General features: G+C 44.3%; 1 protein-coding gene across 3 annotated transcripts in view; it reads left to right on the top strand.

The window, feature by feature from the left end:
• Window positions 1-24,577, top strand: part of agap1 (ArfGAP with GTPase domain, ankyrin repeat and PH domain 1) — a 70,147-nt gene that overhangs the window by 41,865 nt on the left and 3,705 nt on the right. For all 3 annotated transcript variants that reach the window (XM_086118242.1, XM_086118233.1, XM_086118225.1), the window contains 8 exons: window positions 2,083-2,187; window positions 4,186-4,354; window positions 5,843-6,013; window positions 8,678-8,839; window positions 11,580-11,734; window positions 11,842-11,932; window positions 12,408-12,630; window positions 22,925-23,180. In XM_086118242.1, the coding sequence (XP_085974368.1) occupies window positions 2,083-2,187; window positions 4,186-4,354; window positions 5,843-6,013; window positions 8,678-8,839; window positions 11,580-11,734; window positions 11,842-11,932; window positions 12,408-12,630; window positions 22,925-23,180 (1,332 nt within the window). The remainder of the gene's footprint in view (window positions 1-2,082; window positions 2,188-4,185; window positions 4,355-5,842; window positions 6,014-8,677; window positions 8,840-11,579; window positions 11,735-11,841; window positions 11,933-12,407; window positions 12,631-22,924; window positions 23,181-24,577) is intronic.

The raw sequence follows: 24,577 nt of genomic DNA, 5'->3' as shown, positions 1-24,577 counted from the left end.
CTCATCCCTTTAATATTGGCAGAGGGGGAAAAAAAATCACATTGATATCTGGTAGCCAATTCTATTTCGGTAGGAACCTTCCATTCCCTCATCGGGTGTTCCAATCAGAACGATGCCGTTTAAATGTTTGAGAGTTATTGGAAACCATTTGGAGTTTGATGATTTTTGTCTCAAGTTTGTCTCAAACAAGCTTGCCAGTTGGTAAACTCCAGTACAACTCAGTGGATTTAACTGTTGACTTAATTTTTAACAGTGGCTGTGTTAAAAAGTGCCCTTGTGCTCATAATAATCTTCAGTGGCCCAACTGCAAGGACTTTTGACTCATCGTATTGAGCTTTATGCACCACAGGGAAGCTCATACGTGTTCAGTCTACTTGCTCTTCATTTGGAGCCAGCGGACCCACTCGAAACATGTGGAAACGTAGCAGTGCGTTTTAGGGAACAACAGTGCCTCGCTAAATAAGCATAATTCACACTCAGGCAAATTAGATCCTATTATCAGCGCTCAGCTCGGGTTGTTATAACAATGTACAAGTTGGTACATAGACTGATGAAGCAGAATGAAAGTGTGTGCATTGGGGGGGAAAACAACATGCAGCCATTTAAATACTTGTGTGGGGGAAGAGACTGATCCAAATCGTAGTCAGAGCAGACTTGTCTATGCAGTGAGAGATTTGCAGGCATCCGCAAAGTAGCAACTGACATCTCTGGAGATCCTAATTTGAATCCCCTCCCCATTTGGTCATCTGTGTTGTTCAGATTCAAATCAAGCTGGATTCAAGCTGATTATGACCCCCTCAAGAAAAGGATTTGGGGCTTTTTGTGAGATCACAGTTTATCAACTGATTCCCCATCTTAGAATGCAGCTAAGCAGGACCTGATGAATGACCGCACTGTTGTGTGAGGATGTAGTATTTCTCCTATTATTTCACTGCAAATTACGGCAAATGTTCGGTCACCCCGGGCCTGCTGCTCCTTCATCCCTCAACCACTGGCTGTCGTAATTCAATTCATTTCAACCTCTTCCCTCCAACACAGGTTGTCTTAATCAAAGCTGAGCATTGAGAGCAGCGCCGACTGTGCTTCTCCCCTCATTCGTCTCCTCCTTCTTGGGTGTTTCCGCCGCATGCCCCCTCCCTTTACGGCTGGACTCTATTAATATCCTGTGTCGGCGTGTTAATGTTGTTGAGGTCCAGTGGAGTGACACGCGTGGCAGCACAGCTTTAATTGCTAATCAGTGGACAGTTTTATCCGCTGCCGCCGCCTCCCATTCCCCCCCACCCCCCATCACTCCTCCCGCCATGCCTTTCTCCCCGCCATCTATGCGACCTTCGTGCTCTCTCACCTAATGAATGGAGCACAAATGAAGTGTGGGCGGCGGCGGCCCGGCCTCGCTGCTCAGTCAGCCGCGGCTGATGTGCGTAGGAGCGGCGGGCAGAGAAGCGGCGACATTAACAAGCCTGAAGAGGGGAAAAAGTCAGACAATTAAACGACGCTGGCAAATGTCGTAAGCTCGTTAAGGCACTCGTGTACACCGAGACGGACAATTGCGTGTTTATGGCACTAAATGCACTCAGATTCGTTAGTGGACATTTTTGATTGAAGCATTATTTCCATACTGAACAACACGAGGCGGTCATGATCAAAGCTTTGGATATACCGTACGTGCCATGCAGTATGCATCCTACACACCTTGCAGATTTTGAAAAAAATCCTTTTTTTGAAATTAGCGACAGTGCACTTTGTAAAAGAGAACTTCAATTTATAGATACAGTGTTTATGTAAATAAAGCAATGTAGGCTAATTTCTGTCCTTATCGCGCTGCAATTTTGAGCCTGACATAATATTAGAAAAAGACAAAACGCTACTTTTAAAGAGACACAAAGATATAAGGCTCGTTTATGGCAGAGATGTAGAACAATGACTCTGAGCAAATTATGTGCAAGTGAAACAGGCGCTTCCTGGGTTATGTAGGATCTGCTGGAGTTTCAGACACCTGCTTCCATCTTTTGTCCACATCGTGCATGCTTATACATGCACTGCATTGTTCTGCTTCTACATTAAGGGCGTGCTTGTTTGCAGGGTATGCTGCTGAAAAGGAGCGGCAAGTCCCTCAACAAGGAATGGAAGAAAAAGTATGTGACGCTGTGCGACAACGGGCTCCTCACCTACCATCCCAGTCTCCATGTAAGACATGCCCACACTCACACACTGGAGAGGTGTTGCTTGAAATATCATTCATCATCTGTTTGCTTGCTGATCAGATGATTAAAAATGTCTTTATTTACCGCTGGCACATATCCTGTCCGCTGTGCACACTTCCATATGCACATTAATGCAAATTTCTCATTTGTAACACACGTTTCAACTGTGAATGTCAATAATGGCGGCGGTGATGGTCACGCTAATTCTTTCCAATTTGAGGACTTGCAAGTGAATTAAGACGATCTGCCACAATTGTTTTTTTGTTCTGTCATCTGTATGTGTGCTTGTGTCACTTTATGTTAGAACAAGAGAATTGAGTTCTCCCTGTGACAGAACTATGGAGTTACACATCCCTTAAGTGAATTTGAAGCCTCGGGAGCTGATTGGCTGCACCCTGAGGTTGTGGGTTTGATTCCATCTGGCGCATTCTTCTGACACACTTGAGCAAAGCTCGCACGTCCATCAGCAATTAGAACAGCTGATGCAGTAAATTAGTGCAAAAAGTCATCACTTAACACATGAGCACACGGAAAACGCCTCCAGCACAAAAACACTGGTTTTCCTGAGCAGCTCGCCGTCAATTAGCATGTTTGCAGAGGCTAATCGGATGAAACTCAATCAGCGCTGCTAATTGCCTTACTATGTGAAAAGAAATCACATTAATGTCGCTAATTAAGTGGATGGAAATAACGCCGCCTTATTGGCCACGAAAGTGTGAACCAACTACAGTATTGCCTATTTTCGTATTTCTGAGTCACCAAGCAACAGCCGAGTGTTTGTCGTGCTTACTTTCAAGAGAAACTGCCGATGTCTCTTTCAGCATCACACAAGTCATTTTCTCAAACAGATCTTGTTTCTTTTTCTAAAACAAATTCATCTTTTTTTCTTTTGTGATGTCTTCATCACTCCCACTCAGTATGGGTTCACGCTTTCATCTGTGTCAGCACTCATTGGTGTGCACATACAGTATATATGAAAGTGTATATGTGTGTGTGCGCGCACATTTTCTACTTCCATACTCTGTGGGTGGATGCATCCAGTCGATACACATATGTCCTGGACACCATGCGATGAGAGGACAAATGGGCCAATGATGAAAGGACCCCCATGCAAATGGAGACTCAATTACCTCAGTCAATCTGTTGGAGGAATGTGTGTGTGTGTGTGTGTGTGTGTGTGTGTGTGTGTGTGTGTGTGTGTGTGTGTGTGTGTGTGTGTGTGTGTGTGTGTGTGTGTGTGTGTGTGTGTGTGTGTGTGTGTGTGTGTGTGTGTGTGTGTGTGTGTGTGCGCACGTGTGCGCGTCTTAGTGTGCCTGTGTGTTTAGGCTTTACCCAGTGGGCTGCCGGCTCGATGGCTCTCCAGTGGCTTGTTAAGACGCCATCAAGAGCACTTGGCTTTGAATTGGCCTTTTGTCAGGCCGAACAAGAAGTGTATGTAAGCGTGTGTGTGTCTGCGCGCGCGCGCGCGCATTTGTGTGTGAGGATTAAAGGTTTAAGCAGTCAAAGCGATCCAGAATCTCATGCGTGTGGACACAAGTCAAAGTGGTTCAATTAATGAGCTTGGAAAGCGCTGCAAAAATTAGAAAAAGGACATAAAAGCGTTCATGTAAATGTTTTCTCAAATACACTTTACAAAACATTTGATCAACAATTGAAGCAGACATTGTGTTGCACTTTGTTCCGTGTCTCTATCAAGCACCTATAATGCCCACCCTCCTCACTGAGGAGGTGAGGGTGTATTTAAGAAGTGCTCCTTGTTCATTCAAAACATTTGTGCCTACATCAGAGCAGGTCCCAGGATCAGTGGTCCTCTTTTGAGTCTGTAGTCCACTTGAGCCAATCTTTGGGGATTAGCGCGTCTTTGTTTGCCCCTTTCCTGCAGCTTTGGATCATTCGCCTGTGTTTTTAGTTACATTTACGGCACCGGCCATTTAAATACAAATTTAAGAGTCAGTGTTGTTGTTTTTGTAATCCCTGGCAGGACTACATGCAAAATGTCCATGGTAAAGAGATTGACCTGCTCAGGACCACGGTCAAGGTACCAGGTAAACGGCCGCCGCGAGCCGTTTCCACCAGCGCCGTCATGCCCAGCCCCAAAACCAATGGCTTGACGAAGGACATGAGCAACCTGCAGCTGGGACACACACCAGGTGAGGAGGACATTATGCAATTTTACAACCATAATTTCACATCCTAAAGGATTAACATTTTCATTTCCGACTGTCCTTGAAATCAATAATGATGATGAGAATGAAATGCAGGAGCAATTGAGGCTGAGACTGCTGATTAGCACCTGACACAAGATGCCGTAAAAGAGATCCGTGTCTATTTGTCTCTCACACACACGCACACACACACACACACACACACATTCAGGAGGCCGAGCTAATAGCATGAATATTCAGTGAGGCGTACTTATGTACTAATTATTGTCATGAATATTAATGTTATCAGAGACAGAATTCACTCTGCCAGCACCAAGAAATGAGCTGCAGTCAAGGAGGACGGGGTATAAAGTGGGGTTGGGGGGCTTTTACAAAGAATAGATAGGTCAGGATAAAGGAGACTGAGGTCAAAGGGCAGGTGTTTGGGGAGAAATAACCCAACTGGAGGACAAAGCAGCCTCTTGGGGCGTTTGGACACACGAGTCAATTTGTGCCAAGTGCTTCACACTTCAAGTCCGTTACGTTTGGCTAGTGTGAGATCCGTCCTCAAGTTCGGTACGCTTCCTGACCTCTGTAATGGCACGCTTTGAAGAGATGGGCCATGGTATGGCACAATTCGTCACACATATGACTTGCCATGCAATCGCTGTAATGTCATTGTTTTGGTGGCAGTTATTCATGGTAACTGGCACAGTATCCATTTAAAATACAGTGGAACCTCGACTGACGAATGTCCCCGTTTAGGTTTAAGAAGAACTGCTAAAGTTTTTGTCGAAAATGTATCTCTTTTTACTAACTGGCATGGACTAGTGGCTGGATCTATATTGTACTTCTTCTCGTGCTGCATAACCATCATTGGCATTCTGCAGAGCACATTGCTGAAAACTGAAATGTTGTATCCTCCCATGGTGAAAGTCGGAAATCCATTGCTGATATAGGCGGACGTTCCACCACTGCATCCTCAATGATCCAGTCACAAATGATTGACATTGTCATCAAATAGGTCTGAAAATCATTTTAATTTTATCAGAAAATACTGTCTTACAATATGCATGTTAATTATTGAAATGTAGTGTCAAATGGTCAGTGTACCATATTTTGGCGACCAAAGGCGCACTTAAAGTCTTAAATTCTTTCCAAAATGGTGTGCCAACACACTGCTTATATAGCGGAAAGGCCAATGTAACTGAGAACAGCATGCTGACGTTATTTTGTCACTCACCAGCACCTCAGTTGTGCAACAGAGGTGTCATATCATTATGTCTGGTGCTGACCATATCATTTATTAATGGAACTGCCAACTTCCACGAAAAACAAACACGATGACTAAAAATAATTGGCTCTGCAAAGTTAGAGTAATACAGCGTTGAGCCATGAAGTCATGGCACACATAGTCAGTCTGATTAATAAACAAAATATCAAGAGTTTGTTTATGCAGAGATTTGATCAGAAAACAATTTTCTGTCTCGACAGGTTTGGTAAGCAGCAGCTCATCAGTATCTCAGATGGCGAGCGGCATAAGCTTGGTGTCCTTTAACAGCCGTGGCCCGGACAACATGGGCGGGCATCAGCGCTCTTATTCCGTCTCCAGTGCAGACCAGTGGACCGACGCCACCGTCATCGCCAACTCGGTAATCGGCACTGGTAAGTAACCACTGCACACTGGGACTCCCTGATGGAGGCAATGATTTGACACTATCATAGCGAGTTCTTCTTTAGGCGGGGAGCACCGTCTGTCTTTTTGTCTTCCTGTCAGTTTCTGTCTTTGGCGAGGCTTAATTTCCAAAACGGCGCTTTGCCCTTTTGGAGCAACTGCTCGGCGCGCTACATTTCTGTGGTTGTAGGAAGTGAAATATTAAAAGAAATATCCCACTGTACTACTAAGCAAAGCGTTTACAGCGCTTCACAAGAACTAATTCAATAAAAACAATATGTGTTGGCACACTTGACATGCTGCAACGCAGTGATGCTCATCTTGACTGACACTGACAGTTATGTCTTAAATATTGTGCCGCTAGCCCTCCACAAATAATGTTTAAAGGTGTGAAATGCTTTCAGCAGGGTGAGTGCCTTCTCTTTCGCTCTTTTGCTCTTCCTTTTTTCACTGTGTGTGACTTGGGACCTGTCAGCGCAAGCGGTGAGCATTGAGAACCTTTTATGTTTCTTTCTCAAACATTGTCTTTCTCAGCCGTTATTCTGATAGTTTACATTTTCTGACTGGAGTTGCAAAATACTGGAAATGTTCTAAATAGGAAGCCTCCCATGAGAATGAATGTGAATGTATGGTAACAAATCAGGAATTTACAAAGAGAGACCGTTAAAAGTGACATTGGGGGAAATATATTTTGGTTGTGCAGTGGTACTTAGGAGTGCCCCCACTTTTGAGGGAAAAGCTCTGACTGTTTTTTTGCTTGATGTTGTGAGCAAAAATTTAAGGTGCGATCAGGCTTCAGATTTGCCACCGCACAAATGAGGTGAAAAAAAATGGAACAGTTAAGGTATTGTAGTTGTTATAACAAAACAAAATTATTTCTGTTTGAATATGTAACTTTTAGATTAAATTATCAATTCCCGGTTCCCATTGAAAATTTCCACTTTGAATGTTTTTTTTCTAAATTCCTCCCATGAAAATTTACTGAAAATGTTTCGCCCCTTTGTACCCCATATTAATGACATCACAGTGGATGGACCGTGACACGTGCACAGCAGACAAAGCCACAGCTGATCGTTGTCCTATGGTCTGTCGTCACGAGGAGCACAGACAGTTGAAGCCAAACTGTGCCCTGTTGTCCAAACTGTTGACGGGATGAAGGGAAACAATCATAGGGAAAGTCAAGGAGGAAGTCTCCAGGCTGCGTGCGGGTGGGGGTGGGGTTGTTTGATGTGGATGGAGCGCAGCGCGCAGATGGGAGCGCCGTTAATCCACGCCGGTTAATTGCGCGCTCGGGGATGGCATCTTGTCAGCAGAGATAAGTTGTCACATTTTCCACTTGAGCTGAGACTAAACGATTGTAAAATAAGTTATGGCCGTCCTTGAGGCTGTCTGCCGTGTGGCGGCCAGTGAGCTTGTGTGTGTTTTTACATCCACACACATACCCGCACACACTTATACTGCGGCCATGTCAGTGTCATCTTCGCGCTGTGATATTGATGGAAACTGAATGTTATTTTATTCCGCCGCTAGTCACAGCTGTCAGCACCCGGTATCAAGATGGAGGGCGGAGAGAGATGCCGCTCCTGTTCTGCAAATGCATCCCACCTTCACTTTGCAGTCAGCATCATAGACATTCGTGAAAAATGCGGACATGGTCATGGCTTTGTGATCATTTCTGAAGCTGGTAACATCTGTATTGTTTGGACCCAAAGCGAGTTGGAAACTTTACATGGGAGTTAATACAAATTTAGAGGAATAAACTGGAAATTTACAAAAGTGAAGGTTGGCTCTTAATTGGGAAGTTCAATATAGTTGGTGAAATTGTTTTTTGCCGAATGCTGACTTAATACATGCCAATTTCATGTTGTTCACACTGGTATCTTGACGTACTGGTGCCCCTGTTTGCGACCCCCCCCCCCCCACACACACACACACACACACAAGTTAGAGCCAGGTCAGTTTTTCTTCGTACTGAGAGTTAAAGTTTGAAGTATGAGCAAGCTTTGGATACGCTGCTGCTTGAGTGACACGGGGGGAAATTAAGCAATTAAGGTACTCTACTATGATCAAACTAAATGTTTGGGGGTTGTACTTTGGGGAGGTGCAACGATAAATCTATGACTCAACAATTAATTGATTAGTAATTTATTTGATAAATATTTTGATAACTCATTTTGAGACCTTGTCTAATTTAAAATTGTCCAAATCCTCAGGTTTTTGCCTTGGCAGTAAATATTCTCAGATTTATGTACGGTAATTCTTCATGAAATCTTTCGAAATACGATATTTGCAAACATCTGCGTGTTAAACATATTATGGACCAAACCAGTAACTGAATCATAAACTTCATACTTTTTAATCAAGAGATTGACATTTTTTAAAAATTCTGATTAATCGTCAAAATAGATTAATCGATTATTAAAAGAATTGGTAGCTGCACCCTTAATACTTATGATTGAATATGATGCCTTTGCCCTCGATTTCCAGTTCATTCCCATAATTTCAGTGGAAAGTTTGCAGTTTGGAATGTTACTAAAATTCCCCGTCTGAACTCCCCATGAAAATTTAGCATACAGTAAATATTCCAGCCTTTTGCAGCCTTAACCTTTGTACTGTTTTGTACGATAAGGTGTTTCCGATTTTGTTTTTTCCAGATGGCAGCCTGGGTGACTCCATGTCTTCCAGTCCCAGCATCTCCAGTACAACCAGTCCTAAGATGGAGCCACCCCCATCACCACATGCCAACCGCAAGAAGCACCGGCGGAAGAAAAGCACCAGCAACTTCAAAGCAGACGGGCTCTCGGGTACTGCCGAAGGTAACACCAGCTTCAACCATCATCCTCACTTGTAGTGTATCATTTTTTTGTCACGAAGCTCAAAATGTTTGGCACAAGTCCTGAAACACACACACACACACACACACACACACACACACACACACACATTCACTCAAGCACTTTGACTTGAGTTTCATACACATGCAGAACAGATGTGCGAGCAGCCGTAGCAGATGTAATGTTGGCTTCTCCATCAAGCAGCTGACCAGGGAAATTATGGTCCGAGAGACAAATTTACAAGTTTGTCTTTTCTTTATTTTCACCTCCTTCCTTCATCATCATTTACTAATTTCATCATGTTTCCTCCTCCTCCAGTTCTCCTCTTTGTTCTCATTTCATCAGCACATTCTTCATCCCCCCCCCCTCCCCGTGAGTCAGCCAGAGACGCTTAAGTGAAATATTATAAATAATCTGGTATTGAAATCTTTTATCAGCAGTGTCACTTCCATTATTCAATAAGCGATTAGTTACAGTCTTCCCAATTTAGCCATTAAGCAAGCGGGCGCACTCAGGCGGCCGCCGGCTCACCGCCGCTTGTCACGCCAGGCGGGCGGACAGGTGGCTGAAGTATCGTCATGTCAGAGTGAAGCCCGGTGTAATTTATGAGGGAGACACGCCCTCTTGTCTCCCATTTCCGCCTGATTAGACCCGCTGCACTTGGTGAGGCAAATTTGAAGTTAACAATTGATTTTGTTCCCATAATAATACCAGATGTGACAGTTGTTGCTAAAAAACTGTGGAATTCATCACGGTGGCATTGTTTCAGCAGTCATTGCAACCTTTGGGTCACATTGGGAATGACAGCTTTCTCTCTCGTAAGTAAATAGTAATACCCCAAAAAATGCAAAAATATATATATACATACACACACACACACACACACGAATGGCTTAAAGAATAGACAAGGGATTACAAATTTGAAATTTGTGCTGTACTAAATTTACAAGCCCCAAAATAGCTAATGCATCAAGCGTTATTCGGATAAGGTAAAGTGGAATTATTTGATGACAAGGTGATTTTTTTTCATGTGGATTCAGTGGGAGAGAAGCATAGTGCCAGAGTCTGCAAACTTTCCAACCTCACGAGCCTTGTTTCTCTCAGCATTGTGTATAACACAGGAAAATTTAATTCAATAGTGTGAAATCGCCAACAATTTTGCGCTTTTTGGATGTGTTCACTCACTCACTCACTCAAATGAAGCCCACCCACATCAAGGGAGCAGAAGTGTGACTGTGTGTCTGCTTATGGAGGTTAAACTTGAGCCAGGAACAAATGTTAATTGTTTAACTGGAGGGAAGACAGTTTTTAGCATTTTCTTTAAATTTCTAGCATCCTTTAGGGCCACTCAGAGATGTCGTGTGTGAGCTTGACAATTATACAACTGACTTTAGCTCATTCCACATGAACAGTAAATCTTTCCGGTTTCGAATTTGATGCCGAATGGGTGCTTGCGTGATGCACCCTATATGTGTATGGTCCACTTTGTGCTGCGGAGAAGCTTCCCGTCCCCTCGCTTGAGTCACATGACCCGTTGATGCCACCTTGCATTCTCTGACGGCACTACACCCTGAAAGGTGTGAAAGCACGGCAAGGATGTCAGGTGATATTATCCGAGGTGTGCTTTGTGTCCATGGGAGCGAGTGTCGTGAATAGCAGCGTGCACTATTTTCCAGGTTATTAAAGTGGTAAAAGGCTGCTGATATGGAGAGTAATGACCTGTGTCGCAAAGCAATACTGTGCGCGCTGACATTTAAGCTTTTAATTTGTGTTTCCCGAGGCCCCGTTTGTGTCCCTCACACCTCCCCTCTCATTGCACCTGGCGGCCTGCTGTCACATACACACGCGCGCACAGTATGCATCTGGGTCCCTCCCCCCTATATTTGGTTTGTTCTGTTTGTGCCGCTAAAGGTTGCCGGTGTCAGAGTTCACAAATTGCCTCGACGCCGCCTCTCTGCGTGAATGTCGCTCACAGTAGCCGAGAGCGCTGGCGGTAATTACCAATACTGCGTGAGCGACCGGCTGTCTGGCAGCGCTCGGATACGCTCATATACGCCATATCGTCAGAAGGAGGAAGATTTACTTGCAGCACAAACAAAAGGCCCACTTTAAACTCACTTTTATGTTGGGGTTCTTGGACTTTATAACCAGTTGCCGCACTGAATGAGTTCAGATCTTTGTTTAGACCTCCAAAGATCATTTTCAATTGATAGGACAGAAACACAACAAGAGAGCACCTATTCTTAAAAACAGTTAAATCGTATTATTAAAATGGTACATGGTAACAACTGTGTTGAGTTTGAGTCATTTAGAGTATAGTAAACAGTCACGAAGTTGAACAGAGAGAGAGAGAGAATATGATGTGACAGCCCAGTTGCTATCTACATCTCAGTGAAATTAGTTTTTTTAAGTGTTCTTAATTATTAATTGAACAGGATTGCAGGATGATGATGTGTTGATGTCAGTGGTACCAGTTTGTGATGGCATTTTAAACTCAAACTGGGCTTAAGTCAGCTGTCACGCCAACACGCGCACTCAGGAACAACTCAGAAATAAGTGTACCAAGGCACTGATGAAGTTGACCTTCTCACAATGTTGACTTGACCGTCTTCCCGACCATGCACATCAAATAAACACAGAAGGCAGGGGAAAAAAATCCTCAAACATTTTTGGGAATAGAGGTACTCGTTTCATCCCTACTCCTATCTCTCACACCCAACAGAACAGGAGGAGAACTTTGAGTTCATCATTGTATCACTTACGGGTCAAACGTGGCATTTTGAAGCCACTTCGTATGAGGAACGAGACGCCTGGGTGCAGGTCATCGAGGGTCAGATCTTGGCCAGTCTTCAGTCCTGTGAGAGCAGCAAAAACAAGGTGGGTGTCCTATAATGCACTGTTGCTCGCATGCTTGGGTGTTTTCTGACTTAGAGTGCTTTTGTGACCACCTCAGCAATGTGTTGACATTTGTGTCATCCTTTCAGTCTCGTCTGACCAGCCAGACGGAGGCCATGGCCCTGCAGTCTATCAGAAGCATTCGTGGAAATAGCCGCTGTGCCGACTGTGACTCTCTAAGTGAGTAGAGAACATTGTTTTCCTTGAATGTACGGTGAACCCCCACTAGATCGCAGGTTACCTTTTGCACCTTCCCCATATCGTGGAATTTCAAGGTTTTGTTCATGCGTTATTACAGTACATAGGCAAGTCAGAATTTAGAGTTGTCCCCCTTCAGTATAGTACCACATTGTGCCACAACATGCCAGGCAGCACTGAGCTCAACTTGATATAGTTGCAGTTTAGTTAAGAGAAGAGAAGAAGCATGGAAGGACTCCCGACAAACTAAGCAGGGACAATGTACTTTATCCAAGGGAATTATACACTCTATGGTTTGGTTGAAAATATCGGTCTTTAAATTGTATGTCAGAAATAGAAAAAAAATGTTTTTACATGTATGGTGGTGGAGTTTCAGCGATAGTGGGTCACTCACTGTATTCTATGTTTCAAACTGTTTGCATGAGCACCACTAATGCTGTTGCTTTGACATGCGCAGATCCGGACTGGGCCAGCCTCAACCTCGGTGCCCTGATATGTATCGAGTGCTCGGGAATCCACAGGAACTTGGGCACCCACCTGTCCCGGGTGCGATCGCTGGACCTTGATGAGTGGCCGCTGGAACTCATCAAGGTCATGTCAGCCATCGGCAATGAGTTTGCTAACAGCGTATGGGAGGCCAACTCACAGGGTCACCTGAAACCAGGACCAGATGCCAGCAGGTAGGCAACGCTGCTACACTGGGTACGGGTAGCGGGCATTATTTGGGTGGGCATGACGTGTCCCAGACGGTGTGTGCCAATCCAGCTGCCATCAGAACTTCCCACAACCGACTACCAACACCTTTGACGTCGACTTGTCTACACACACACACACACACACACACACACACACACACGTCTACATGTGAAAACAATGTCTTTATAATGAACATTTTCACAGTTCTTTAGGTCAAGTAAATGTTAGTTTGCACCAATTAACAACAAAAATTATCTCAAGGCACTTTACACATTGAGCAAGTCAAGAATTGCACTCTTACATTAAAGAAACTGAACCACACAAGAGCAAACACTTGGCAACAGGGACATAAAAAGAAAGAAAGAAAAAAAAACTCCAACAGAAGGGAAAAAAACTTCCAACAGAAGCCAGGCTCTGTGGGTCCGACCTATCATGAGGTGAGAGACACACATTAGTGGGACAGAGGGCAGATAAATGATGACATAACAGGATGCAGGGGTTGAGAGACAAGTGAACAATGGGCACAACAACAGCTGTATCAACAACAGTAATCATCCCATGATGACAGCTACTGGTCTGCTCCCAACACCTCTGCCAATAACAAGTAGATAAATGTGAAAGTGGGGTGCCACGGAGAGCACCAAACACAGGGGAGAGAGAAAGACAAAGAGAATCAATCAGGTTCGTAAAATACTACAAACCTGATTGAGGGTCAACTGCAATCCTGGAGGGCCACTATTATGTATGGTTTAGATGGTTTAGATTACATGAATGGTGATGTGACAACTTTGCACGTAACAACAGCTGCATTCTTATAAGTGGGCTGAGATAAAAAAGAAAGACGGATGGAGAAAAGCTGATGAAGGGAAGCTTACCTCTACTGATGGCAGCATAACTTTGGAGAGGTGCCAGGACATGCTCTTATCATGTAAACCTTCAATCCGGGAAGTCCGCGTCCCAGCATACATTGACATGAAGCAAGAGTACAAATGAGCAAAAGAGTGCACACATTGCTGCGGTAAAAATGCAAATGACCATTAATCAGTCAGCTATCGACTGTGCAAACGCACGCGCGTGCGCACACACTGAGTGTATTGACGTCCCATTAACCCGAGTCCATCACAGCGCTAACGCTTTTTTTGTTGCTCATGTTCCTATTTATTTTTTAATCTGATGTATGTTTCCCCCTGAAGAGATTAGAGCAAGTCAATATTGTCTCAATTTAGCTGCGACGCGCCACTGCAGCTGCATCACTCTCTAGCCCGTCAATAGTATTTATCAGAGCATTCCTTAAGTGCCTTGATTTCACCCCCGCCCTGTTCATGACTTCTGTCTCTACTCACCTGAACGTCATTCTCATTTCATGCCTGTGTGCTGCTACTAAAACCTTGTCACGAGCAGGAAGTCCATGCCAGAAACATTGGCCATTTACTGCTCCAGTTGTGGAGCAGTGAGGCCAATTGCTTGATTTTTGGATTGGACTCGTGACTTTCATACCTGTCAACTCATACGGTTTAGCCATAGTTCATACGGATTTTGTGGTGAATCTTACGTATATGGCCGTATCGCACAAATCATACGGATTCTGAAAATTTCCGCCCCCCGCCCCCCCTAACGGGTAGTTCCGTTTGCTTTTGCCCAGAATGGTGCTCGTCTACTCGAATGCTTTCATTTCCGGAATACAACTCTGAACACAGTAATGCCACTAAGTAGAATGATGATTAGACATTAACCAGACATTGTATTATGGAGATCTACAATAAATATCATTGAAAATTTCGTGGGTTTTTTTCTGTGCCGTTATTTTGACATAAAATGCTTTGGTATGTTGGTATGGATTTTTTGCTCTTTATAAGGATTTTTTTGGTAGTTTATACAGGTTGGCGCTCCGAAAAGTTGACAGGTATGGACTTTAGACATTTGAATTTGACACCAAAAGATGAATATGAGGCTAGCTCAACATTTTAGCTTTGATATCCATGAAACTAACAAGAATAACTTTGATAGCAACTTTTTTTTTAAACACTCTTTTTCATATTAGCAAAAGTATTGAAACTTAAAATTCTCTGCCCGCTGCCTGTCTCCCTGACTCTTTTCTCGTCCCTGATAACAACAAAAAAAAAAATGTGCCTCATTGTTTCCTTGTCCACCCTGCTTATCCTTCACGAGGCTCAGCCATAGTCTCGGACAACTTTATGGAGTCTTAGTGACAGCCTATGAATTGACTGTTTTGCTCAAGTTACACGCATGCTTTAACATCAACTCCTTTGGAAAAATAAATGTATGATCATCAAACATCATTGTCACAATCTTCACTGGAGCTCCACAACCACAGAGGAGGCCAGGAAGCCAGGATTTTTGCAGGCAGTTGAAAGGATCACAGGGAAGGCGGGGGGGAGACAGATAGATGGAACACTCACCCCACCCCCACACATGGTCTCTCAAGTGAGTAATAGAGGCCGAAATTTCATTTTGCAAGTGGCTGAGTTAATGATCCAAAGGGTAATTAATGGCCTGATTATCTTAATGTTAAATATGGCCAGCAGCAATTACACTGACCTCCTGTCTGTCAAGGTCTGTCCCCCCCACATTCACACCTCCCAAACACATCCTGTTTGGAGGTTTGGGCCTGGATGGAAAGGAAACTGGTAGACTCAGCAAAATAAGGCAAGAACAAGGTGGTCGTGTAAAAAGAAGAGTCACCACTGCAAGGCGTGGCCACGTCTCTCAGAAAGCAAAGAAGATGAAAGGAGTCAGGAGGAGGGTGAAAAGAAGCAAGGGAGAAAATGAAAGATGGTAGAAGGAGGAATTGTCCAAGGAAAGAATAGTTGGGAGCTGCAATGAAGATGGGACATAATCTAATGACAGAGCAAGAGGAAGATCGGGAGGAAGCACATGATGCAAGAAAGGATGGCGAAGGATGGTAGGAGCCCAGGGGAAAATGGAGGAGGGTTGGCAAAGGAGGTGCATTAGCATGGCTGCCTGTATTAAACACCTCCTCCTCCTCCCCTCGCTGACTGCCTGGTCTGGCCAGAGGGAGAAATTATGTTCATGGAGATCACGCCCCTGTCCAATGAGATATGTGACAGGCCAGTCTCCAGCTGTTGTCATCATCTCTTTATCAACCTCTGGTTTGTAGCCACCGTTAACGGCTCGCCGTAAGCCCACCCACAACATTTCTAGTCCAGGTCACATTAGCATCAGGAAGACAAGGGCGAGACTCTTAAGGACTCGGCACCGCACCAGATTAGTAGGAGATGAGAAGGGAGACTTGTTGTCGTGATAAAGATGCAGACCTCTGCTGCGCTCTAGTCTTCCTTTGCAAGTATTTTTTCTCTGAGGTCCATAGCACAAAAAGACTGAGCCATCCTCTAAACGTTCCCATTAACCCCTGGCTGCCTGCGGTCAAGCGTCCTCACCTCAGCTGGCTCGCTCGCTGGTATCGGCGCCACAGCTGATGCCACAGCTGAGGGGGCTACTAAGTTTGGGCTCGCTGCCCGTGGTGGAACAGCCACAGGGGTCGGCCACTTTAGTCCGCACGACTGCGGCACCCATGCTTGTGTTGTTGGTGTCGCAGCTCATTGTTTTAATTATCTGCCGAGTGGCATGTCAACACCAGCATGCCCAGCACCCTGGGCCTAGTCAGGCTCCACTTGACGCTGCGTGTTAAATAGGCCACGGCGGACAGCAAGTGACAGCGCCGCGAAGCCGGCCTCCTGGCTTTCATCCTACAGAGGTGATGTGCGGCCATGTCCTTTCCTTCCAAATAATGACCTTTGGCGTTTTTTCCCAGAGGCTGGCCTTGGCCTCGTTCTGCTCATGTTTGTTGTGGATGCTCTGTGCATTCAAAGCACTTGACTCAGACCAGAACCAGAGAAAAATGCTCTTGTGCGGCTTAGTCCACCTGGTGGTGTGCATGTGAGCCTGTAAGATAAAGTTGGTCTCTGCAGACAGGAATGACATTGTTGAAAGAATTGAGCATTTATTAACAGGGGTGCCCATACATGACGAATTCCCAGCCAGTATTAATTCAGCGTGGTTCTGACTGCAGTGATATCATTGAATACAAGCTCAGAGTAATAATGTAACCCCCCCCCCCTGACCCACCTCCCTCCACTGTCCCAAATCCTGTAAAAGCCATCCCAGCACCAACAGATTTGAAATGAGACCTGCTGCTTTTAATCTGAGGTGTGGGGTGTCAGGTGCGGCGACCGCCATGGCAGGGTGGTGGGATTGGGCTCAGGGGACTTGATGGGGCGGCCAGGAAAAGGGGGAATGCAGGGGGGCCCCCACATCACAAGATAATTGCCCCCTAGGGTCAGAGCAGTGTCAGGGGGAGGAGGAGAGAATACTGCTGCTGCCGCTGCTGCTGCTTCTGCGCCGTTTCTGTGATCATAACACACATTGGACTTCTGAGAATTTAGCCGCACGCAATTGGAAGAGAATGGTGACAAAGATTGAGCACCCCAGATGGGACCCAACGAGTTTGGAGCTAGATTTACCGGAAGACATTTCATAAGTCAGCCGCAAACCAAGTCGTGTTCCTCTCTCTGCTGGAACATGCTCAACTTGTGTGCTGCTGAGCTCTGACCACTGACCACTGATGGCCGAGACCACCCCGGCTGCTCTAATCCCTCCGCCATTATACGCAGTCCCCGCTGATGTGCGGCGTCCTCTCGGCCTGCATTTTAAGCAGCACACGCTGGCAGAAAGAAGCCTCCTGACAGGCGGGCCAGTGCAAATAATTGGGCCTACATTCTAATTCATCCTTGATTAAATGATTCCTAATAGACATTATTTTTTACATGACTGCCTCGCTGGCGCCCGCAGCCGCGTCCTCCGACTCGCCTAATGAGCCTTCCAATTTACTATTGACATTAAACCGGCTGACATGAGCCAATCAGATTCCCTTCATGGTTGGTCGTCAGCGAGAGGTTCTGCTAATGTGGGCTAAAAGCACATTTTTTATGCCTGAGTCATCATAGCATCATAATGAGTGAGTAAATAACAGTTGCTACATGCATGACTCTGGCGTGCTCCTCGAGCAGATCGGAATCCACTATATGTAATATAATTTGTGTGCCGCCGGTAAGCGTCCTCCCATCCTGATTGGCCAACTCAGCGAGTAGCTCATACCACGTTGGTGGGGGTGGGAGGATGGGGTCCGCCTCGGGTTTGTGGGTAATATGTTTGGATTGAATGGGTTCACACACTGCTGATAAACACTTGAGACACTTTTATTAAGCCGTTTTACTCATTTATGCAGACTTTTCTTGTTACCAAACAGTATGTCCCCTCTGGTTTGGAAGCAAGCATTAGCAAATAAATAATCTAATTTAATGGATGTTTACTTTCTCATTTAGAATACTGTATTATTGTATCACGTCCTACTACTTTCTGGCATGATTAATAAAAGAGGTTTTAGCTTGCTTTCGACATCTCCATGTTTAATTACCCAATGAGAGATTTAGCCGACATGTTCTATGGCTCCGGCCCATTTCTACTTTTTCTTCAATTGTCTCCCTCCTCATTTGCATCGGTTAACCCATTCGCTGCTGTCGAATCGAGCTGCACGGATGCCCCCCCTCGCCCCCCTCTCATCTCCTTTAATTATCTGTGCCTATCGGAGGGCAGCTAACGACCGTCCGGCAAAGGCTAATTGATTTCAGCCTCTTCTCCTTGTTCTTTGTCTTGACTTTTTTTTTCCAGCATCCATTGATGTGCAGTAGGTTTCAATGGAACATTCCGTAGCTCACCTTGTGACAAAAAGTGTGATGTGGTGATTCATCTTGACTGCACATTATCTCGGCAGTTAGCTGATGCTCTTACCCATCTATTAATCTATTAATTAGGGGGCTAATTAGGCCAGAAGAGGAGCCACTGACACTGTGTCACTCTTAACCCTGTTTCCTACCGCTCATTACCTCTGACGCACACACACCCTCTCAGACTGTAATTAATGAGCGTCTTGAACAGAAGACTATTAGCTCAAGTAGTAGCTTTTTTCAGGTTGTACTTTTTTCAATTATTATCAGTGTGTGTAATGCTTTTACTTTGAAAGAATAAATCATGTCGCAAGCTAAATTCCAGACAGTGGCATTTGCAGACAGCGGGTTTTTACAGTAAAGAGTCAAGTCCAAATTTCCAGTTGTGCACCCTTAATGTAGTAGCACGTTGTGCCCACAATATACCGGGCAGCACTGCGCGCTACTGGAAGAGATGCAGCAAAATTAAGAGCAAGTGGCACAGAAGGTCTCTCAGTGACAGTAATGGTCTGTGTTCAGACAGCAAAGAGCCAATATATTGTTGTATGCGCTGTTTGTATGTGTTAGTTACGGAGCTGCTTCTTGTGTGTTCAAGTGTTCATACGTTCTAATGACAATAACGTTTATGCTTATTTCTCTTAGACCTTCTATGGCATTAAACCAGCTGGCTTTCGTCCGTCAAAATTTCATGGTTTAGTTGCAGGATTGTTTTCACGTTCCCTAAATTTGCGTTAGTATTCACCGATACATTTATTGAGAAAATAATTGATAGATATGTTTTTGAATAGCAAATAAAATGCTGGAGGGGCTTAACTGGGGCTAAACAGATTTCTGACGGGACTACCAATTTAGCGCCATTCCTGTTTGGTGAACAGTGTTTCATTCTCTTTTGTTTCATGTGTCAGTTTTCTAGTAATCTTCACCTGACAGTAACAAATAAGCAGCTTGAAGCAAGCACGCCTTGGTCTTATTTGGAGAAGTGTTTAAGCGAGAATCAGAACAGGCCTTGAGGAATACTTTAAAAAGTGCCATTTTACAAGTTTGCATCTTTTGACAAGTTGAAATGTGTAAAATGTGGTAGGGCAAAAGCTTTTTTTTTTTTTTTTTAAATTGAAACAGGCCCTTTCCAGCCTGTTTTTTCACGCATGGAACTCGTCCCCCTCAATAAACAGGTTCAGTATGACAGCTAAACTTTTAGTTTGCACTGCCTTAGACTAAAGCATTGCAAACTGGAGCTTCTTGAAATTTTAGCTAGCGATAACTTTGCTCTGGACAATCGGTGCGATGCCAAGACTCAGTTGAGCATAAGAAAATTCACTCATTATCTTATTGAGCCTGTTAATATGGAGTTGTTTAGGTCCAAAGCCTGACACAGCAAAGTTGATCAGTGCTTTTGCTTGCCTTGCTTATTTGCTTGCTTGCTTATTTATTTATTTAAACTTGCTGCAATTGTGTGTATCGGGGTGGTGATGATGTCATAGTAGATTGCTTTATGAGAATACAGTCTATATGAATGTTTCATGTTTTTTCATGTTTGCGTTGATTGATTTTTGATTGACTGCTTCTCTCTACGATACAAGAGCAAGCGGCGCTTGGAATATTGGTCAAGACTCTCGAAGGGCAACACATACTGAAGCCCTTCATTTCTTATGTTTGAAAGTCCAAAGCCTGGCATTTACGTGTGTTCCACGCTGAGCTGCCTTTTTGCTTTTGGATTTAGTTAAAACAAGTCAAGTAATTTAATGATCTCTTGGAGGAGAATTTCCTCGTTGAATAAACAGAGGGAAATGAAAGCGCTATGTAAATAAAGATGTACTGTATTTCTTGTACCATTCAATACAAAAAATGAATCGTTAAAATTACTAATCAATATTTAATTGGAAAGTAATACTTATAACCCAATCACTAATTGATAGAAATTTTCAGACAAAAGAATGCTGAAATTGCAAATATTCACATCTGGACTTCCCATGTTGCAAACATCAGTTAAATTGGTGTTAAATCAATTTTGTGTGTCATTATGCTAATTAGCTGGGTGTAATTATCAGTGTGTTTTTGAGGGTCATGAATAGATGACCCGCGGCCCGGTAGTCCAGTGGTTAGCTCGTCGGCTTTACAGTACAGAGGTACTGGGTTCGATTCCAGCTCCGGCCTCCCTGTGTGGAGTTTGCATGTTCTCCCCGGGCCTGCGTGGGTTTTCTCCGGGTGCTCCGGTTTCCTCCCACATTCCGAAAACATGCATGGCAGGCTGATTGGATGCTCTAAATTGTCCCTAGGTGTGAGTGTGGGCGTGGATGGTTGTTCGTCTCTGTGTGCCCTGCGATTGGCTGGCAACTGATTCAGGGTGTCCCCCGCCTACTGCCCGGAGACGGCTGGGATAGGCTCCAGCACCCCCCGCGACCCTAGTGAGGATCAAGCGGTTCGGGAAATGGATGGATGGATGGATGAATAGATGACCCCTTGAATCGTACCGAGGCAGCAGCCAAATGGCACCTGGCCCGTGTGTGTTTGTGTGTGTGTGTGTGTGTGCGTGTGCGCTCGCCCATGTAAACACCCAGACAAAGGAAGTGCTCAGAAGGAACACTGACACACAAACACGCACACACACACACGCACACAATGTGAGGAACAGGAAATCTGAAAATCTCAGTGGGCCCAGGGTGGCTCCCCAAAACACCGGGATGGACTCACTCGCCCTCAGCAGACCTCAGTCCACTTGCACTGAGGTGACAAAGCTGTCAGTCAACAGGTGCAGACTGGGAGTGGACCATGTATCAAAAAAAAAAGAAAGAAAATAGTCAAAGTCAGTCTGTGACAAAAAAGAGACTTAATTGAGATTCATTAGACAGTCCAGACTTGGGAGAGATGCAGTAAACGCATGAAATGAGGGGTTATATCCTCTGGGTGCTGTTTTTTCTCTCTCTCTCTTTTTTTATTTTTATTTTTTAATATATATCATTAAATTACACACACACACTTTACCCCTCTGGGTTTGTGTGTGTGTGCATGTATGCCTTCTCACCCATACTCATGTTTAATTATCTACCCAGCATGCCTGAGTGCAGGAAAACAGCGCCCTGCCTAATGGGATGTGAAAAGAGACACATATTAGCACACAGAAATATGAGGCTCCGCATTCACAAGATACACGCAGACATATAAACACGCACACACACTGTGGTTAATTAGTGCAATTAGCCTCTCCACTGTCGAGAGCTATGTGATTTTCAAGACTCGTTAGTTAGTAATGATGGAGTCACTGTGTACACGAGCACACACACACACACACACACACACACACACACACACACACACACACACACACACACACAGACTCAGAGTCTTAGCAACCGGGGTAGTGGGGGAGGAAGGCATGCGTTTCCTGGGTCCAGTGGCCTTGATTTCCTATCTCGGAGACAGAAGGTCGGCATCCCGCCGTGCGCGCACACACGCTGAGCGACACCCCCGGGCTTTGTCCGAGGGTCACGGGCCGTGCTCTCGTAGCCGACCTTCCTGGTCCGGAAGAGAAAGACTCCAGGACATTCCGTGATGCTAGCCGCTATTGCTCGTCTCCAGGAAGTTAATGAGATTGTGGCCAGTTCCCACACACTCTTGAATTGCTTGTCTCATTCATGTCCCACATTGTCACCTCAGCACATATAATAAATTGATTAATCAGGTTATGGTAGTTTTATTTATACAGAGCCAATTCAGAGCAGACCTTTTGTCTTGCCTTTTTTTCCATCAGGATTCTGAAAAATGTTCTTTTTTTTAAATTTGTTTTTAAGTTTGACTTATAAGAGCTTGCGCCAAAACGGATTTTGCCGTGCATTCTAATTTACAACTGAGGGGAAAAAACCACCTGTTGCTGAACCTAACTCTTAATGCATAAATATTTTGGAGTGTATTGTTATATTACATTATATTATTATCATTGTTTTGTAAACCTGATTGATGCCCTAGAGAAAAAAACAAGAGCAAATTCTGAATCTAGAAAACTTGCCTTGCATCTCTGATTTAAAAAAAAAAAGAAACATTGTAAAAATATGCTAACCAGTGTAATATTCTCATGATGACAAGCAATGATAATCCCAACACCGCCATCTGAGAACAAAATTGCAATTGTAGTGTTACATTGCCGGACGTATTTTCTTCACATGATGGTCATGGACTTCAGAGTTCAACACTTTTGTGTCCCCTTCCATCTTCCGGCCAGGACATGTTTTCTTCAAGGGGAATACTTTGGGGGTAGCTCAATGTTTTCCCCGCCCCGCCCTCGCACTAATCCCATGGGTCAGAATGAGTGGCTGTTTACATGGTCGGATTTGGGCAGATAATCGCAACCGGATTAAATACGGCCACAGTTGATGGAACTGGATTGGGAACAAACTGTCCACGTTCCTTGTGTCTTATTTTAGGCGCTGGGGAAATGACATTTGGTGGTAAAGAGCGCCGTGCCACATGTGAACCCAGGCGTCATGTTGTTGTGTCGTCTCCCGCTGTGTCTTGGCAGGGAGGAACGCGAGCGCTGGATCCGGGCCAAGTATGAGCAGCGTGTGTTTTTGGCGTCGTTGCCGTGCGCCGAGTTGTCGCTTGGCCAGCAGCTGCTGCGCGCGACGGTGGAGGAGGACGTGCGTGCCGTCGTGTTGCTGCTGGCGCACGGCTCCAGGCAGCAGGTCAACGAGACGTGCGGCGAAGGGGACGGACGCAACGCACTGCACCTGGGCAGCCGCAAAGGCAACGTGGTCATCACTCAGCTTCTCATCTGGGTAACGCGTCATGCATATATACGTTTTCGAAAGCACTTATCCTTCTTCGGGTGAGCTACAACCCATCCCAGCTGAGTTTGGGGCGAGAGGCATGGTTAAACCTATAAAAACTTGAACAATACCACGTTTCAGAAAAAGAAAATCCACCTGTTGCTGAACCTAACCCCGAATTTGTAAATATAACTAAATATTTTACTGCATTACATATTATTTTATTGTTATCATCTTCATTATTATCATAAAAACCTGATGTGCTCGAGAGAAAATGAGGGCAGATTTAGAATTAGCACACAAAATTCACCTCAAAAAGTTTACTTGCATCTCCAATTTAAAAAAAAAAGTGTTGAACAGTTTCTTTTTTTCTGTATTCATGTCTAGTAGCTAATAGTAGGGATGCATCACTACCAATCGCTATGTCGGCCCTCGTACTCTGACTTGAAAAATACTCGAATACCATCACTTAACCAGCCTGACATGGAACTTCATACTAAGTGGAGTGAGAGCCACGTTAGATGTGTCCCGTAAATGTAACATTTTTTAAATTCCTATTATTATTATTATAAAATATTTATATATAATACATTCATAACAAGATCAAATAACATGGTCAATAAATTCAAATCAGTGGCTTTAGGTGTGCTTTTTTTTTTTTTTTTTTACTCTAATTTCTCACCCTCTCCAGCCCGCCCTGACAGCACTAGGTAGCTCCTTCAGCCAGAGACTGTTACACCCGCGCTGCAAGAAGGAGAGATACAGACGCTCGTTCCTACCAACTGCTGTCAGGCTGCTGAATAAAAAATAGCAACAATAATATTTAATAATTGAATGATGTGGAAAACAACTGTAAATAGCACTGCGATTTATCCATTTTGTATTTATATTGCACTTAATTGGACGGTGTTTGTTTGTTTTTTCTTCTTCTTTCTGCCTACATTCTTGCTGCTGGAGGCTGTAAATTTCCCCAGTGTGGGACTAATAAAGGATATCTTATCTTATCTTAATTTCCTTTCTTTCTAGGACACCAGGTTTTGGAGATATTTTTATGTTTTGTTTTTAAGTTTCTGCAAAAGCTTGCGGTAATACAGATTTTACAATGCGTTCCCATTTCCAGAGATGACGTTACAGAAAAAGAAATCCACCTTTTGCACAACCTAAGCCCTTATTCAGAAATACTAATTATATTATTAGCATGATTATGTTCTTTTTATGAAAACCTGATGTGTTAGACCAGTGGTGTCAAACATACGGCCCGCGGGCCGGAACCAGCCCGCAAGGAGGTTCAATCAGGCCCGCAGGATAATTTAAAAGTGAAAAAAATGCATAAAAGACACAGAATTAATATTTTTAATAAGGTGCAAGTCATTGAGTATCCGCTAAGAGATACTGTTTTGATCAGA

Source organism: Hippocampus guttulatus, chromosome 1 (genome assembly GCF_054856545.1).
Source record: "Hippocampus guttulatus isolate MCC_2025c chromosome 1, RoL_Hgut_1.0, whole genome shotgun sequence".
Lineage (NCBI taxonomy): Eukaryota > Metazoa > Chordata > Actinopteri > Syngnathiformes > Syngnathidae > Hippocampus > Hippocampus guttulatus.
This window is presented reverse-complemented; position numbering and strand designations above follow the sequence as displayed.